Source organism: Microtus ochrogaster, chromosome 7 (assembly GCF_000317375.1).
Source record: "Microtus ochrogaster isolate Prairie Vole_2 chromosome 7, MicOch1.0, whole genome shotgun sequence".
In the NCBI taxonomy this organism is placed as follows: Eukaryota; Metazoa; Chordata; class Mammalia; order Rodentia; family Cricetidae; genus Microtus; species Microtus ochrogaster.
Window position 1 is genome coordinate 71,757,289 of NC_022014.1, and position 18,660 is coordinate 71,775,948.

General features: G+C 48.2%; 1 protein-coding gene across 1 annotated transcript in view; it reads right to left on the reverse strand.

Moving 5' to 3' along the window:
- The window catches only part of B4galnt2 (beta-1,4-N-acetyl-galactosaminyltransferase 2), an 18,443-nt gene extending 5,550 nt beyond the window's left edge, over positions 1-12,893 (reverse strand). The window contains exons 1-5 of the mRNA XM_026780080.1: positions 12,723-12,893; positions 11,776-11,913; positions 10,628-10,734; positions 5,082-5,119; positions 1,001-1,181 (exon numbers count right to left, since the gene is read on the reverse strand). Of these exons, the coding sequence (XP_026635881.1) occupies positions 1,001-1,181; positions 5,082-5,119; positions 10,628-10,734; positions 11,776-11,913; positions 12,723-12,889 (631 nt within the window). The 5' untranslated portion in view covers positions 12,890-12,893. The remainder of the gene's footprint in view (positions 1-1,000; positions 1,182-5,081; positions 5,120-10,627; positions 10,735-11,775; positions 11,914-12,722) is intronic.
- Between the last annotated feature and the right edge of the window lie 5,767 nt (positions 12,894-18,660).

Sequence of the window (18,660 nt, forward strand, 5' to 3'; positions counted from 1 at the left end):
CCAAAATAAATAAATAAATAAATAAATAAATAAATAAATAAATAAGCTGCAGAGAATGACCAAGAGAACTAGATAAGGCTAGCCAGGCATCGTGGCATTATGGAGGCTGAGGTAGAGGAATTGATTATTTGAGACTAGCCCGGGATACGCAACAAGATCCTGCCTCATAGACAGATAAAATCAAAAAATAAGCTTAGTGTGGTGGTACACACAGGGAAAGACAGTCTGGAGTTCAAGACCAACCAGCCACAACTACATAAGAGAGTTTGGGATATCCTGGGCTACCTGAGAGCCTGTCTCAAGAAACAGCAGGACTAGGGCTGTAACTCAGTTGGTAGAGAACTTGTGTACCACACAGGTGGTCCTGGCTTCGACCCCCAGCATCACATAAACCTTACTTGGAGGTACATGCCTATCATCCCAGCATGCAGACGTTCAGAGTCTGATGTTAGCCTGAGATCTGTGAGACCATGTGTCAAACAAATCAAAACTCCATCAATAATAGAAAGAATTGGATGGTGCTAAGGTTTGGTTCACATAGCATAGGTATAGGCCACTGTGGTGACACTGTGGGGAGCTGGGGTCTGATGGGAAGTCCCTGTGGCCTTTAAGGTAACAACAGGGCCTACTTCCCATTGCTTCTGTTCCAGTTCGCTTCTTAGCTGTGAGCTGAAAGGCTCTTCTCTATCATACAACCCTGCCGTACTACGCTGCCTCACCCCTGGCCAAAGGGCTCACCAGGGACAGAAGCCTCCAGACCTGGGGCCAGAGGAACCCTTTCCTCGTCTGCATTACCTCAGGTATCAGCTACGGAGACAGGAGGCTGATCTGGCATCTGCCCTGTGCGAGATGAGCAGTGTCAGGGACGATTCTCAAGTCCCTCCATGGGGTCAGTGCAAACAGGGGGGCACTACTGGGTGCTGTAAATAGGAAGGTAGGTGTCTAGGCTTGGAATGTGGTGCACAGGGAGAACATCTGCAATCGGAAGGCAGGCTCTCACCCATGTCCACCTTGCGGAGCTGGTACACCGTGCTGGTGTACGTCACATGCTGAAGGATGAATTTCAGGAGTGTCCGGTCACCGGTGGAAATGGTCAGCTGCTTCTGGCCTCTGCCCTGCACCACACTGTTTGGGACGTCAGCAAGGGTGTTTAGTGTCCCCAGAGAAGCTCTCAGGGTGACCTGGGGGTGGCATCAAGAGTACTCATATTATTGTGCAGCTGTTGGTTACCTCTATCCATCTCTTCGTCCTATCCAGTGAAACTTTATACCCATCAGACTGTAACTCCTTAGTCTCAACCCTGAAGTGCCATGGACGGAGAAAAATCCATTCGCAGGAAAAACAAGTACCCAGGACGGCCAGCAGGGGGCAGAGCACCCAGAGTGGGGAAACCCATGGGGGATAGCACAGAACACGGCTGGCTGGACAGGAGTAGGCGCTTCAGCTAAGGCCCTCTCCCTCACCCCTAACACCTAAACATTCATGGATTTAAAGGACTCATTCCTGCAAACACCCTTATCTTTGGGTTTAGGGAATACTGCTCTTCAAGAGTCTTCTTCTAGGTCATTTCTTCCTCCTCCTCCTCCCTCTGAGGTCTCAATATGCTGCCCGGTAGCTCTAAAGATCGCTCTGCCTCCTGCCACTACCTCCCTAGCAGCTGGAACTACAGACGGGGGCTGTTACTGATTTCTGTTTGTCAGTCACTCTTCCTCCCCCTCCGTCTGACATCCAATAGTTTTCCAGGACTTGGTTCTGAGTCCTTTTCTCTTATTGCAGCACAGTTCCCTGCCCGAGGATTTTATCCATCATCAAACAGAAACCATCAATTTTCAAGTGGTTTCGAAATGTTTATCTCAGCACAGTTTGGTGGCATGGGTCTTCAGTCCCAGGCTCTGATGTCTGTGAGCGAATTCCAGGCCAGTCAGAGTGAGGTAATGACAGACCTTGTCAAAAAAAAAAAGGGGGGGGGACGACAAAACGTCTGTGCCTGACTCATCCTGCTGCCTTCTCCATTTGCCCTGTGTGGTGGTTTGAACAGGACTGGCTCCCAGAGGCTCATATGTTTGAACACTTGGTCCTCAGTTGGAACTGTTTGGGACGGATTAGGAGGAGTGTCGGTGCTGAAGGAGGTGTGTCACAGAATCTGGCTCTGAAACTTCAAAGGTCTCCTTCCCTCCCTAGTGTGCTCTCTGCCTCTTGCCTTCGGTCTGAGATGCGGCTCTCAGCCGTTCCTGCCACCATGTTTTCTCCTCCATCACGGACTCTAACCCTCTGGAGCCATGATCCCAATTAAAAGCTTTTATAGCAAGCCGGGCGGTGGTGGTGCATGCCTTTAATCCCAGCACTCAGGAGGCAGAGGCAGGCAGATCCTTGTGAGTTCGAGGCCAGCCTGGTCTACAAGAGCTAGTTCCAGGACAGGAACCAAAAAGCTATGGAGAAACCCTGTCTCGAAAATCCAAAAAAAAAAAAAAAATGCTTTTATAGCCAGGCAGGCAGTGGTGGTGCACACCTTAAATCCTAGGACTTAGGAGGCAGAGGGAGGCAGCTCTCTGATTTTGAGGCCAGCCTGATCTACAGAGTGAGTTCCAGGATAGTCAGAGATACACAGAGAAACCCTGTGTCAAAACAAACAAAAAACTTCTGTAAGTTGCTTTGGTCATGGTGTTTTATAACAGCAACAGAAAAGAAACTAAGACAGAAATTGGTACCAGGTTCATGGGATATTGCTGTGACAGACCTGACCATATTTTTGGAGCCATGTGGGAGATTTGGGGACATCAGACTAGGAAAGTGGTTAAGTGCTATAAGCAGAGTTAATGGGCTATTCTAGTAGGATCTTGAAAGACAGCAATGCTGGCAGCTATGGACTATGAAGGCCCAGCACAAGAGGTTTCAGAGCGGAACAACATCAGCAACCGAGTTAGACATAGCCCTTGTGATAATTTGGTAAAATCTGCTTTCACCTTCATCCTAAGAACTTGCCTGAAGCTAAGTCTATATGTAATGGACTAATTTCTTCTGCAGGGGAAATTTCAAGACAGCCTATTGTTGACTCTGCCATGTGGTTCTTAGTAAGCATGCTTAAGCAGGCCTACAGTGAAGATGAGCAAGAGGGGCGAAAAGAAATACAAAGCGTGCAGTTTACAGAGAAAAAGAGCAAGGCAGCAAGCAGCATCCTTCCACGGCTTCTGCTTCCCAAGTTCCTGCTTTCGGTCCCTGCCTTGACTGTGATGATGCACTGTGATGTGGAACCATAAGCTCAAACAAGGCCTTTTCTCCCCAAGATGCTTTTGGTTGTGGTGTTTAGCACAGCAATACAAACCCTAACCAAGACACCCTGGTGGGAAGACTCGCATGCAGCTCAAACTTAGTATATTAAAAACTAAACCACTGGGCTGGAGAGATGGGCCGGCTGTACAATCATGGGGACCAGAATATGGGATCCAGCGCCCATATAACAAGACGGGCGTTCTGCGAAAGCGTGTAACTCCAGCTCTGAGAGATCAGACAGCTTTTCTGACCTCTGTGCCTATGTGCACGTGTGCATGCACTCACACACAAAATACCAGTTAGGTTTAATTCTCAGCACAAAACAAACAAACAAACAAACAAACAAACAAACAAACAAGACCTGGCTAAATTGTTCCCTTACTAATAGAAACTGCTGTTGCAATCCCATCACCCCTCTCACCCTGGTGTAGAAGGCAGTAGCTTCCAATCCAGCTCTCAGGTGCCCAAAGAATGGCTTGTTTGTTTGTTTGTTTTTCGAGACAGGGTTTCTCTGTGTAGCCTTGGCTGTCCTAGAACTCCGAGTGCTGGGATTAAAGGTGTGGGCTAACACACGCACACACACACACACACACACACACACACACACACACACGCATGCATGTGCACGTTAAGGCCATTCCTGCTGTGCTACACTCCTTACGCCTGCAGCCCGCCTGGGAGCAAGTCCTGCCCATTAGCTCCCCCTGAAGATAAAGGGGGCCCAGCAGGCTTCTCTCCATGCCCACAACTCCTTTCTCCGATTGCCTGCAGTAGCCAGGTGTCTTTGTAGGAAACCCACTGGGTTATGTCACGCCTACTGAAAACTCCAGCCAATCTCTGAGAAGCAAGTCAGTAGGCCACGAAGCTAAGAAGCATGAAGCCACGCCCACACCATAACCAGGCAAGAAGCACGTAATGGGAGTGGCTAGAGGTGCGGCTCAGAGGCGGAGCATTTGCCCTGCGCATGTAAGGGCCCAGATTCCATCCCTACTGCACTCGTGAAGAATCAATCAGTGATGAGAAAAATGACAGGGATAGGATGGGAGGGCATGTGCGGGGGACAGAGGAGGCCTCTGGGGACACAGAGCAGCTCATTCACACACACACACACACACACACACACACACCCTCCATTCAGTCTGTGGGGTTGGAGGATGCAGATCTCACGGCTGAGCTGAGAAGGCACAGTGGGTAAGAATACTCCCTACATAAGTATCAGAACCTGAATTCTGAGGGCCCAGTTCCCACATAAAAAAAGTCAGGCAACCCCAGTAACAGAAGATGGGTAATGAGACAGCCTGGCGAAAACACAGTGAGTTCCCCAGAGTCTCAAGGGAATAGGGTGGACAGCCCTAGTGGAGGACAATGTGCTTCTCTGGCCTCCATACGTTTCCCTGTGTACGTACGTCTGCACACACACTCCAAGCCTCATTTCCCAGGGCCCGTTTGCAGGTTCTGCACCTGCATCTGTCACCCATCAGATATCTCGTCCTAAGACCTCAACCCACAGCTACACTGAGGGGAGGGAAGCAGGGCACCCCGCGCTTTTGTTGCCAGAGGTCACACAGGCAGCAGCTGGGAATGTGGCAGCAGCTTCCTTCTCCTAAAGCAAAAACAAGCACGGTGGTGCTTCTGAGCTTTGTGTAGCTTTGGAAGCCCTCCCCGCAGCCACTCCAGGGACTGCAACGCCCCTGCGCAATGCCCCCATGTCCCACTTTGTATTTGTGTGGATACGCGACAGGGACTGGCTGAAGACTGAGATCGGTCATCGTTGTGAGACAGTGCCAAAATTGCTGGGATGGGAATTTTACCTCATAGACCGGGGCTTCTGGCCCTTCATACTGGAGGCCTAAAAGACACAGGAGAGACAAGAAAAAAAAATCTGTGAGGATACTGACAGAGGATACTGACAGAAGACACTGACACTCCCTCGTACGCCTCTCTACCTCCGACCCCGGCATATCTAGAGAGCCCACCTAGTCATTTTCTATCGGACAGTTGGCCTACACAGTTCCCATTCCCAGGGCTATGCAATGGCTACATGGTCCCAAACCCACATGGGTCTAAGGCTTCCAGTGCCCGTCCTCAGCTTTGGGTTCTGTGAACTTTCAAACAGCCCCTTCCAAATGGCCCTGCTAGCGAAGGGGAAGCAACAATGGAGACAATCAATGACCCTTGGGTGGATCTGGGAATAGCCGTCCTCTCAGAGACAGAAGCACAACTTGCCAGGAGGTGGGAGAGAAGATGTGATGGCTAAAGTTAATTACCAACCTGACAGAATCTCAGATCACGTGGGAGAAGGGCATCTGGGCATGTGTGTGAGGTCAGGAGCAGACCTGCCCACTGTGGGCGGCACCATTCCCTAGGCAGGGATTATGGATTGTGGGAGTGGATAAACCCAACACTAACATGCATGCCTCTGATGTCCTCTTCTACTGACAACTAGCTGCTTCAAGCTCCTGATGCCTTGATTTCCCCACCGTGACAGTCTGTAAACTGGAACTATTATGTAAGATAAACCTTTCCCCACTGACTTGCTATTGTCGGGGTGTTTTATCAAAGCAACAGGGAAATAAACTAAGACAAGGGAGTTAGTGGTAAATGGGTATAAGATTTCAGTGTGTGTAGAATATGTATTGTAGGTAGGGTGAGAAGGAAGGAAGTATGTCAGCAGAATTAACAAAAGATTCACTTTGACAGTATTTGAATAAACAGTATTTCTTTAGTAGAGATTCATGAATTAAACACATTGGTGATTAATTTGGAGTCACTAACAATGTGTTGGTGTCCCATTAGGGAAAGAAATAAAAACACTGCCTCTTGGAGTCATTTAACCAAGAGCAAGTCCAGGTTGGACGTCTCTGTTTCATGTTCCCTGTGTCCTCTTCCATCCTCTGTCTGTCCCTGTGTGTGCGTCTGTCCCTGTGTCTGTCTCTGTCCCTAACAGAGGGCTTCACTCTGCCATTATTGAACAGCACAGAAGGAATCACATGGGGAAAGAATGACGGACACTTTACAGACATCTTTAACAGAGTTTTGTAAGGGATCGAGTCACTGGCTCCAGTTGACCCGGACAACAAGCCGCACTACAAACATCATTGTTGACCAACCAAAAGCCATAGATGGGAATTCGCTTTAGAAGATTGATTGCTTCCGATCTGTATTTGATGCTTTCAGCAAATGATACATACATGCGTGAGGAGGTTTCGGCAGTCAATGACTAGAGAAGGGGAGAGAGTTTCCTCAGTGGCGTAGCTGCTAGTAAGCTGCTGGCCCCACACTCATGCAAGCAAGCCTAATAAAACTCATTGGGTCATATGTACTTATTTTTAATTAGATTTTTTTATTTTATATGTGTATTTTGTTTACATGTGTGTATATGAAGGATATTTGTCTGTTTGTTTTGGTGTTGTTGTTTTTTTTTGTTGTTGTTTTTTTTTTTTTTGGTTTTTCGAGACAGGGTTTCTCTGTAGCTTTGGTGCCTGTCCTGGAACTAGCTCTTGCCTCGAACTCAGAGATCTGCCTGCCTCTGCCTCCCGAGTGCTGGGATTAAAGGCGTGCGCCACCACCGCCCGGCCTTGGTGTTGGTTTTTTGAGACAAGGTTTCTCTGTGTAGCTCTGGCTGTCCTGGATCTTGCTCTGTAGACCAGGCTGACCTGAAACTCACGGAGATCCACCTGCCTCTGCCGCCCGGACTAAAGGCGTGGGCCACCACTATCCAGTTTGTCAGGATATTTTATCTGAGTAACAGGAAAAACAAATGAACAAACGAACAAACACTGAAATGACACCCTCCAGGGTTTCCAAACTCTCTGGGGTGTCACTTACTCCTTGAAACTACCAAGTAGATTAGGGCATTTACTATTATTTCATTAAAAGTAAAAAAGACAGCAAACAGGCTGGAGAGATGGCTCAGCAGTTAAGAGCGCTTGCGACACAATCAAAGGACCTGAGTGCAGGTCCCAGCTGAATATTAATTCTACACACGCCTGTTATCCTAGATCTGAGGGGCGCAGAGACAGGAGGATTGCTGGGACTTGCTGACTTCCAGCCTAGCAGAGAATTATGAACTACAGAAAACCTGCCTCAGGAGGAAACGGCAGAAGCAACAGGGGTACCTGTCATGGTCTTCTGGCCTCCATACACATCTACATGTATTCACATACATGTATACCCACACAGACACACATAGATGCATAAATAACAGATGTTTTAAAACAAACAGCACTACATGTACTGGCTTTTTGGGAACCTATTCTCTTTGGGTGGATACCGTGATCAGCCTAGATATAATGTGTAATGTACCTTACTCTGAGGACTGGATGGGGGTGGGGTGGGAGGGTATGTGGAGGGAATAGGAGGAGCAGAGGGAGTGGGAATTTGGATTGGTATGTATAATGAGAAAAAGATTGTTTTCTTTTAAAAAATAAATAAAAATAAATTTAAAAAAAATCTCAAAAATAAACAAAAATAAAATTTATTATTATTATTATTTTGGTTTTTCGAGACAGGGTTTCTCTGTAGCTTTGGAGCCTGTCCTGGAACTAGCTCTTGTAGACCAAGCTGGCCTCGAACTCAGAGATCTGCCTGCCTCTGCCTCCCGAATGCTGGGATTAAAGGCATGCGCCACCACCACCCAGCTAGATGTTATTTTTTAAAATAAACAAGTTACCGAAAATGTAAAATCATTTTTAGATGGCTACTCAAAAACACGACCAGGGTTAAGGGTCTAACTCGCTGGTGCTGTGCTTGTCTGAAGCCTTGGGCTTGGTCAACAGTGCTTTCCCGCCAGGCATGCTTTATTAGTTAGCTCACAGGATGCAATTAAGTGTGACTTCAGCTTGGAAGGAAGGCTGGTAAGAGCAGAAGTCAGAGGAGGAGGTTTTGCTTGGTCCAGCCTCGGCTTGGGTTCAGGTCCTGAGGCGGGAAAGGGCCGTCAGCGCAAGGAAAATTGACCACCACATGGGTTACACTCAAGTGGCCCCAATAGCTCAGACCATCTTTATTTATACTCAAACAGATTTTTTTCTTAGCAGGGTTACTTGAACAGTTTTATTATTGGCTTCTATTTTTGACTTTAAGAAATGCATCATAGGACTGAAGAGATGGCTTGGTGGTTAACAGCACTGATTGCTGTTCCAGAGGACCTGGGTTCAATTCCCAGTGCCCACATGGTGGCTCATAAGTGACTGTAAAATCCAGTTCCAGGGTGATCTGACACCTTCACACCACTGCACATAAAATAAATACGTCATAAAAAAAATCTTAAAAAAAAAAGAAATACATCACAATTAAGGAATACACTGTGGTCATTATGAAAGCCCCCACTGTTCCCCTTTATGCTTCCCCAAATACGTCTTTCCACCCCTGCACAACCTTATTCTAGACACAGAGTTCAGCATTTTTGTAGGCTTAGCTAAACATCGAGCCGGACACAGCCTGCCCTCGCAGCACTGATGTCGACCACTTGCGATGACAAACTTCAAAAGTGATAGACATGGGCACAATGCTTTAAGGACAATATTCAAAGCCAAACAATCCTTTCATGTCTGCAAAATATGCTTTTCTACAGTTCCCTTTTCTACAAGAGGACCCCATGTCTCAATCTCTCTGTCAAAGGCAGACTCTGACAAAGCTCTTCCGTCTCACTAGACCACACTTCTTCCACCAATACAAGTTCCTGTGTATGGTAAAGATGGGTCGCTCCATCCCAGATTTCACTGCATTTTCCCTTTGGAATATACTAGATCTTATGGTTGATTGTACATGCTTGGTGTCCAGGGAGCTTCCTCTCGACAGCTGGCACTGTGTGTATGTCTGCGGCCTTTTCCCTATTCTGTGTGAGCATGCCCCACTCTCCCTCCCTTCCAGAACTGTGAGACCTGGTCGATGTTCCAAGTGCCGCTTTCTCGTATGCACCTCACTATCGCCATTGAGTCAGGAAAGTTCCAGGATTGGGAGTTGTCGTTAGTGTTCCAGGGAAAAGATTTAAGAAGTATCAATCCCCTGCTGGATCTTAAGGGAAAATAATTGAAAAGGAACAGAATTTCCAGGGGAACTACAGCACCTGCACGTGTGACTGGCACAACAAAACTAAAAACCACCCAATGAATCACCAACATAATGAGAGAGAAAAGAGCCTGCAGATCCCTAAGCTGCTCTGTGGACTACTGAGAGTCCAGTTCCACGGGCGCCTTGCCCTGGGGAAACCCGTTGGACAGATACGAGACTAGGCTGCGTGGTTCCCAACAACATTTAGCTGCCACTGGGCCAGGGAGGCTGCTTCTCGCTCTCCATGTTCTGTCTGGAGAACATGGACTAGGACCATGGATTTGGCGTTTGGCGCCTGCATGCCTTCTGTCCCAGGCACTCACTCTCATCTCACCTGTTAGCGGTGTGACTTTGGATAATTCAGGTCTTGCTCATGGAGACTTGCTGGACCCCAGGTGCCACTGTCACCCAGCTAAACAAGGTCTTTTTCATGGCTCATGGTGGGGGCTGTTTGCCTCTAGATGCCAAGAGAGCCCATAGCAGGGGAGGAATCCACGAGATGGCCCAGCGTCCACCCACCACTTCTGTGGAGGAAATGCATGGATTGCCTGCGGTCTCCTGGCATCTCTGTACTTGGCTTTGAAACATCGGGTGATGCTGAAGCAGAGGGATGCGAAAAGACCCCGTGAAGGGCTGCTCTTGTTTTTGCTTTGTCTTTATTGCTTTATTTGCATTTAATTTTGGGTGTTTGGTACTGGGGTGTGGGGTTAAAATAGTCTCAATGTGTATCTAAGGCTGGCCTCAAATTTCTGGCTCCTGACTTTTGTGTGATTACTGGTGTGTGTCACAACAATGAGCTTGGAAAGAAATTTGTTATTTTATTTTACATTTTTAAATTTTTTATTTTGTGCATAGGGAGTGGAGGGGGGGATGCACGCCACGGCTCACACAGGAGGAAAAGAAGAGGCCGAGGAAGCAGCTTTCTACCATGTAGACCCTAAGTACAGACCTCAAGTGGCAGCCTTGGCACAAGCACTTTTACCTGCCGAGCCTGCCCTGGAAGGGATCTGAACAGACAAAACTCTTTTCAGAACACCCTCCCTGGAGATGGGTTCATCAAGACGCTCTTGATGCTAGAGAACCTTTGAAAACCAACTATCCCCTAAGATGCCCCCGAGGCCCACAAAATTCCAACTTCTATATTATCTTAGAGCCACAGGGAAAATCCACAGCTACAAAGAGAGACTCCGGGTGTGGAACCAGGGAGTCTCACACAGAATGAAATCCCACCAAGCCTCCTGCATTGTGCCAAGAGCACAAGGGCACACCTTTTGTCTGCAGCCTCTCGGGACGCAGATGTACCCACCTGGGATGAGAACTGTGTGCAGGGGCATCACCTCCACTCCATGCACTGGGTATCCAAAGGGGAGATTGGGTGGCGCCAGCAGAGGCGGTGGGCGGGGCAGCCCTTTTCTTCAGGAGACAGAAGCATGAGAGTCAGTGTACGGCAAAACACATCTTAAAAATTACCCTCATAATCAACAGGATCAAGTGAAATCATCACCCGCACATACACACACACATGATTCAAAGTAATAAAAAGTAAATCCTGAGGAAAGAACAGCTTCATCCCTGACAGGCCAGTTCTGTCTGGCTGCTTCCTGAGGTGGAATCTATCTATGCCTGAAACAAGTACCACAGATAATGCAAGCAGGAACCAAGGTTCACGGTCAGCAACGGCCGGCTAGCCCTGCATAAGAAGCCTTTCTCCAAAACCTCTAGTTACTTTTAAAGGGGCTGTCATAAGCAATGCCATCTTGTTGGTCTGAGACAGGTCTGCCATGAAGCCTAGGCTGGCCTTCAGCTAACAGTCCTCCTGCTTCAGCTTCCCACACTCTAGGATGGCAGTTAAGTACCAACCATGGCCAGCATATACCAAATGCCTCCACTAAAAGCCTGCCAGAACTCACTTTAATGCCCTTTTCACCCAGCAATCCTGGTATCAATGCAAAGGAGGGACTGGGGCTGTGACTGCTCTGCCAGCACCTGCAAAAATCTGGGTCTGATGCCCAGCACCACAGGGAAAGAACTGGGGGCGGGGCATGGAGGGCTAACAGGAGGCCCTAGGTTCAGTCCCCAGTACTGTCAAAAGTCAAAAAGTGACACATTTTGCACAGAGCTGGCAGACAGTATGCTCCCAGCCTATCGAGTCACTTTCTATGCTGGCCTGGGCACCTAGTGCCACCACCATGACTGAGCAAAGTGGAACAAGCTCTGTTCCTTTTTCTCTGTTGGTTTTATTGAAATGTTTTATGCACACAAACCCCTCCAAATCTTCCTTGGAGGACTTTACCCTCTATAGCCTTCCTCTCTTTATTCCCAACAGTTCCTCCCAGGGGCCCATCAAGAGGGCAAGGTCCAAATTTTGTTTCTTAGGGTCCCTCACTCCCTCAAGCACTCGGGATGGGTGTTTGTTCTCCCCGGAGACCTGAGGGACCCCACAGCCTGCATCACCTCCTCTGAAAGTGTTCAAATTCCGCCTGTCTCCTGGCATTCACAGCTGGGAGGTCGTTCTGGTTATAGGCACCCTGAAAATTGTATTTTCTTTTCAGCTGGCCGGAATCACAGTCACACTGATTTTTGGGGAAGAGCCTAAAACAAGCAAAAGAAGCGTATACATGGATGGCTGATGGGAGGGAGGGACCTTAGCCCTAATCCTGCGTGACACTCACCCTGAACATCTCTTCCCACACGGCTCTCCTAACTGGGTTTACACCCTGGAACCACCCAGCAGTGACCCCTTGCAGAGGCAGATTGAAGGAGGTTGGAGGGAGGATGAGAAGGACTGAAGAGCCCCCCCCCTCTCTTTCTTCTTTTCCTTCTCCCTTTTAAGACAAGATCTTGTCTATTTGGCACAGACTGGCCTTGAACCCATGGCAAACCTCCTGCCCAGCCAGGCAGTGGTGGCGCACGCCTTTAATCCCAGCACTCGGGAGGCAGAGGCAAGCGGATCTCTGTGAGTTCTAGGCCAGCCTGGTCTACAAGAGCTAGTGCCAGGACAGGCTCCAAAGCTACAGAGAAACCCTGTCTCGAAAAACTAAAAAAAAAAAAACAAAACAAAAAACAAACCTCCTGCCTCAGTCTCCTGAGTGCACCCACGGCCCTCTCTTGAATTACCCCCTCCACCTAGCTTCTTTCAACCCAAGAACCACAGGCTTCAGTTGGCAGTAAGTCCCACCAGGGCAGACACCAAGAGGCAGCATCTTCCCCGTGAGATTGTATGGTTTCTGGATGTCGTAGAGGATATAGCCCAGATCCCACAGACCATGCCTGGTCTCTGAGAGTCACTTTGGCAATCAGCAGCTGTTCAGAACTGCCCATGAGGCCTAGGGCTCCACGGAAACGCTGGGAAGAGACATCGAGGGAGACAGTAAAAGAGGCCAGGGCACCCCGAGTCTCACCAGATGTCATCGTAGGTAAAGAGGTTCCTTAGGTGCTTCTCAGGTAGAAGCTTCAGCACCGGGCCACCCGGCACAGGCTTCGGGATCTGCGGCTTGGATGTGCTGAACACTGCTTGCAGGGGCACATTTCGGAACATAAACAGAACAACGGCAAGTCCCAGGATCATGAGCAATAGCTTGAGGAGCCACAGAGTTCTGGAGCTGGCAGGACACACACAGAACACACAGGAAAAGCAAAATACATTTTAAAATGTTTGGTTTTAAGGAGCTGGGAAGATAGGTTAGTCAGCGAAGCCACACATACATAGGGACCTGAGTTCAGTCTCCGGAACCCAGGTCAGAAGGGGGGGGGGGCGGGACACAGCCTGGTAGACAGCTTGACAGGTAAGATTACTGCTGTGTAAGCTTGGGACTCGATTCCCAGAACCCACAGGGGAAGGACTGGAGCAGCTCCTCTGACATCCACAAAGGAGCCGCAGCATTTGCTCATACACATTCACACGCACACTCAATAATATGAATGTTAATTCGTTTTACTTTGTTTGTTTTGTTTGAGACAGGATCTCACCATATAGCCCTGACTGGCCTGGAGTTCACTGTGTAGATCATTCTGGCCTTGAATACGTAGACGTCTGCCTGTGTCTGCTTCTCACGCTGGGACTAAAGGGGGGTGCCACCATTCTTGGATTAATAATTAATTTTTTAAAGTTGGGTATGTTGGTATATGCTTGTAACTCCAAAACAATCTGGAAAACAATGGAGGATCTCGGGAGCTCACTGGCAAGTCAGTCTAGCTTAATGATGAGCTCCAGGCCAACGAGAGGCTCTCTTAAAGATGAGAAGTGGCTGGGTGGTGATGGCACACACCTTTAATCCCAGCACTCAGGAGGCAGAGGCAGGCAGATCTGTGAGTTCGAGGCCAGCCTGGTCTACAGAGTGAGTTCCGGGACAGCCATGTGAAAAGTGCTTCTAAGGAAAACTCAGAATCAGAGAAGGAGGAAAGTGACAACAGCAGGACCAGGGAAAATTCCAAATTAAGGGATGGACAAAATAATCTCAAAGAGGGTGGGGGTGGGGGAGGCACAGAAGCTCTGTCCAGGTGATTAACTGATTTGCATAACCATCGGAAGTGGGCTCACTTGGCCTCGTGGTTTTAGAAGTTCAGTCAGTCATGCAAAGGGGGCCCAAGGAGGTTCCTCAAGTCGCAGCAAAACAGGAAGTTGGGAAGGGGAAAAGCCAGAACTCTGGTTTTCTCATTTTTTACTTTTTGTTGCCCCAAGCCCTAGGGACAGTACCACCTACATCAGAGTAGATCTTGTTTGTGTTGTGACCCTCTTCCAAGGGAGAAGGGAACCCTTTGGCCTAATCTTTCCTGGAAATACCTCCACAAACTAACTAATTTAGGGTTTTTGTTTGGTTGGGTTTTGGTTTTGTGTGTGTAGTTTTTCAAGACAGGGTTTCTTTGTGTAGCCCTGGCTGTTCATGAACTCAGGCTACAGATAGGTTGGCCTTGAACTCAAAGATCTTGCCCTGCCTCCCAGAGTACTGGGAGGGCTGGGATTAAGGATGTGCCTGGCTCAGGTAGGATTTTATTGCCAGGAATAGACGCCTTGATGACAGAAACTCTTAAGAAAGAAAACATTTCGCTGGGCAGTGGTGGCACACACCTCTAATCCCAGCATTCGGGAGGCAGAGGCAGGTGGATCTCTGTGAGTTCAAGGCCAGCCTGCTCTACAAGAGCTTAGTTCCAGGACAGGCTCCAAAGCTACCGAGAAACCCTGTCTCGAAAAAAAAAAAAAAGCATTTCATTTGTAAAAGGGCCCCTACCCCTACGTATTCACAGCTTAAGCTTCCTTGTGCACCTGGAATCGGACTGCTGCCTGGAAACCTTTCCCCAAATCAGACTGTGTTTTCAGGACGCTGCCAATGAACCGCCTGCCAGTAGACTCCAAGTCTGACCCAGGCTGACAAGTCAATCTGCGCGGGGTTTTCATTCTCATATCTGAGGTTTGCTTCCCCGTCCTACACCTTATAAGACTTCCATTTTGTTTTGGTCAGTGTTGTGTTGGTGTGAAGTGACACCATGACCAGGGTAACCCTTATCACCACGGCAGGAAGCATGGCGGCACACAGGCAGGTACTGAAGTGGTAGCTGACAACCTGATTCACTGTCGAGAGATTCTGCCATTGGCATGGGCTTTTGAAAGCTCAAAGGCCACCCCCAGTGACACACTTCCTCCAGCAAGGTCACACTTCCTAATCTTTTGAAATAGTGCCACTCTCTGGTGACCAAGTATTCAAATATATGAGCCTATGGGGGCATTCTTTTTTTGTTAGTTTTGAGACAGGGTCTCTCTATGTAGCACTGGCCATCACAGAACTCTCTCTGTAGAACCAGCTTAGCCTTGAACTCACAGAGATCTGCCTCCCTCTCCGGGATGCTTGGGAGTAAAGGTGTGCACCACCACCGCTCTGCTAAATTTTTTATTTTTATTTTATCTTCTATGTATGCGTATTTTGCCCGCATGTATGTCTGTGTACCACATGCATTATCTTAGGCCCATAGAGGCCAGAAGAAGGTGAGTAGAGTTACATACAGTTGTGAATCAGTCTCTCTGAGTAACAGCGCTGGCTGCCCTGGAATTCTCTTTGCAGAACTGGCTGTCCTGGAACTCATGGAGATCCGCCTGCCTCTGCCTCCCTAGTGCTGGGATTAAGGCATGCGCCACCACACCCAGCTCTTCATCGATTTCTTAGCCTCTTAAAAACTATTCTTTATTTCACGTGGGGAGATCCATCAGTGTGCATGTGCCGTGGAACATATGTGGATGTCAGGAGACAACTTTGGGGAATGGCTTCTCTTTTTCTACCATGCAGGACTCAGGGATTGAACTCAGTTTGTCTCTCTTAAGTAGTAAGAACCTTCACATGTTGAGCCGTCTTCACGGCCCACCGACTTTCCTTTAAAAATAAAGAGGCCAAGCCGGGCGGTGGTGGCGCACGCCTTTAATCCCAGCACTAGGGAGGCAGAGGCAGGCGGATCTCTGTGAGTCAGAGACCAGCCTGGTCTACAAGAGCTAGTTCCAGGACAGGCTCCAAAACCACAGAGAAACCCTGTCTCGAAAAACCAAATAAATAAATAAATAAATAAATAAATAGGCCAACCTCAAACTTACTGTCTAGCCAGAGATGATCTTCATTTCCTCGTCCTTCTACCCCCACCCCACACTCAAATGCTGGAATTATGGGTGTACAATGCTGCTTTAAACTGAAATTCTGGGACATGTACTTTGGTAATGCTATGAATTGATCCCACGGCCTTGTGTATGTCTGGCTAGCACCCTACCACTGAGTTACACTTTCAGCCCCAAGTTCTTACACTTCTGGTTCCCCAAAACATCTTACAGTATAATCATTGGCAGAGGCTGTTCTAGTAGCAGATTATTAATAAAGATTTAATTTTTACTGGGTGAGTGCAAAGGTTTTGTCCTTCTGAGACAGAGTAGCCTCTGTGCCTCCATGGAGGATGGTTGAAATATTAATGAGTCTGCTCTCCCAGTGGGACTGTATCTAAGAAACATCCAAGAAAGGTCCAGAATGTAACTTATAAAGTCCATGCCAAAATAAGGCCCCGGGGCTGCCATGTGTGTGGGGGGGGGAGGGTGACATTGTGTCCCTCCGGTTCCTATGCCACTGACACAGTTGGCTTTTGAAATGAGCAGAAAAACTGGCAATGGCTGAAGCCTGAGCCCTGCTTCCTCTTGTTCCTACACAGGGAGGTAATTTATCATTATTACTGTTATTACGTTTTCCAACTTTGTCTAACTTTTATTACATTTTCCCTTTGACAAGTTCATGCACATATAAGGGGCATTTTGATTATTCTAATTCCCCCTCCCAGCTGTCATGTCCGTGTCAACCTGTGTCTGTACACACCACAGAAATCAGCGTGATTTGCCTTCTGCTTTAGAAACCCATCTTTAAGACTAATTTTTTTAATTGTGTGTGTATATATTTGTGTGTGTCTATGAGTGTCTGTGAATGTGGGTGCCCACAGAGTCCGGATGAGGGTACCGGAATCCCCTGGAGCTGGAGTTACAGGCAGTTGTGAGCCACCCACCATGGGTACTTGGAACTGGACTTGTCTTCTACCAAAGCAGCATGGGCTTTTAATCGCTGAACCATCTCTCCAGCCCCTAACAGGATTTTTGTGCCCTTTGTCACCAACGTCCTCTCCTGAGTCATGACTGTACAGAAACACCTGTAGTGGCAGAGATGGAATGTTAAAATGTATATCAGAACTTTAAAAAAAAATACCTGCATAGTGAAAGACATTTCTGAAGTGAAGCCGGTGTCTTAGTTAGGGTTACTACTACTATGATAAAACCAAAAGCAAGCTGGGGAGGGAAGGGCTTATCTGGTTCATAGTCCCGTATCTCTGTCCATCTTCAAAGAAAGTCAGAATAGGAACTCAAACAGAACAGGAACCTGGAGGCAGGAGCTGATGCAGAGGCCATCGAGTGGTATTGCTTACTGGCTTGCTTCACATGGCTTGTTTATCTGCTTTTTTTTTTTTTGGTTTTTCGAGACAGGGTTTCTCTGTGGCTTTGGAGCCTGTCCTGGAACTAGCTCTGTAGACCAGGCTGGTCTCGAACTCACAGAGATCCGCCTGCCTCTGCCTCCCTAGTGCTGGGATTAAAGGCGTGAGCCACCGCTTTCTTATAGAAGCCAGAACTCCCGGCCCAGGGATGGCCCCACTTACAATAGACTGGGCCCACTAACATCATCATTAATTAAGTAAATGCCTTAGAGGTTTTCCTACAGCCTGATTATTTATTTATTCACAAATTTTGTTTGTTTTTTGAGACAGGGTTTCTCTGAGTAGCCCTGGCTGTCCTGGAACTCACTCTGTAGACCAAACTGGCCTCCAAGTTGGAGATCCCCCTGCTTCTGCTTCCTGAGTGCTGGGACAGACCACACCGTGCACATCATATCGCTGATGGTGGTTTAAAAAGTGGCTCCTCCCCTCTTCCACTCACACATAAAATCTAAGACAAGGGGGAAAATAGCAAACAATAGTAATAATTAAAGTGACTCTCCCTGGAAGCAGCCTGAGGTAACGTGAGAAACTTCGTCATTCTCCGTCCAGGTGTGATGGCGAATTTAATCCCAGCGCTCCCAAAGCAGAGGCAGAAAGATCTCTGAGTTTCTGGCCAGCAGAGCAGAATTAGTGAGACACACACACCTCAAAAATTAAAAAAGGGCGGGGGAAGAAAGGGGAAAAGAAAGAGAAAGTCACCACTTCTTTTCTGTTCTAAGACAATGTTTTGCTATGAGCCCTGGCTGGCCTGGAACTCTCTATGTGTATCATGGCTAGCTCAGATTCACAGAGAATGGCCTGCTTCTGCCTCCCAGAGTGCCAGTATTAAAGGCGTGCTACTCCAGTTGGAGTGCCTGTCTGTAAAACTGGTGCCACCGTCAAGGACACTGTCAGGACACTCTTCCTCTGGACGTATTCTAGAGCAGAGGTTCTTTGGCTGATAGAAAGGGCCCAAGGAGGGTCACAGGTCCATCTGCTGGGAGGGCAGCCATTACGTCCTGCTCTCGCTCAGTGGCAAGTGTGATCCTGGAAGATTCTAGAGCACATAGGATAGCTGACTGAATGGAAATGTGGCTCCATGGGGCTCCACAGTGCAGCTCCCATCCGGGCAGGGCATCATCTACAATAGGGTGCAACCTTGTTCTGATGCAGCTGCGATCCCCCGTGCACCTCAAGTAACCCCTCCTTCCTGCTCTGTCAGTGCCCCTCACTCATTGGTCTGTCTGTAAGTGCCCCTCACTCATTGGTCTGTCAGTGCCCCACACTCATTGGTCTGTCTGTCAGTGCCCCTCACTCATTGGTCTGTCTGTCAGTGCCCACACTCATTGGTCTGTCTGT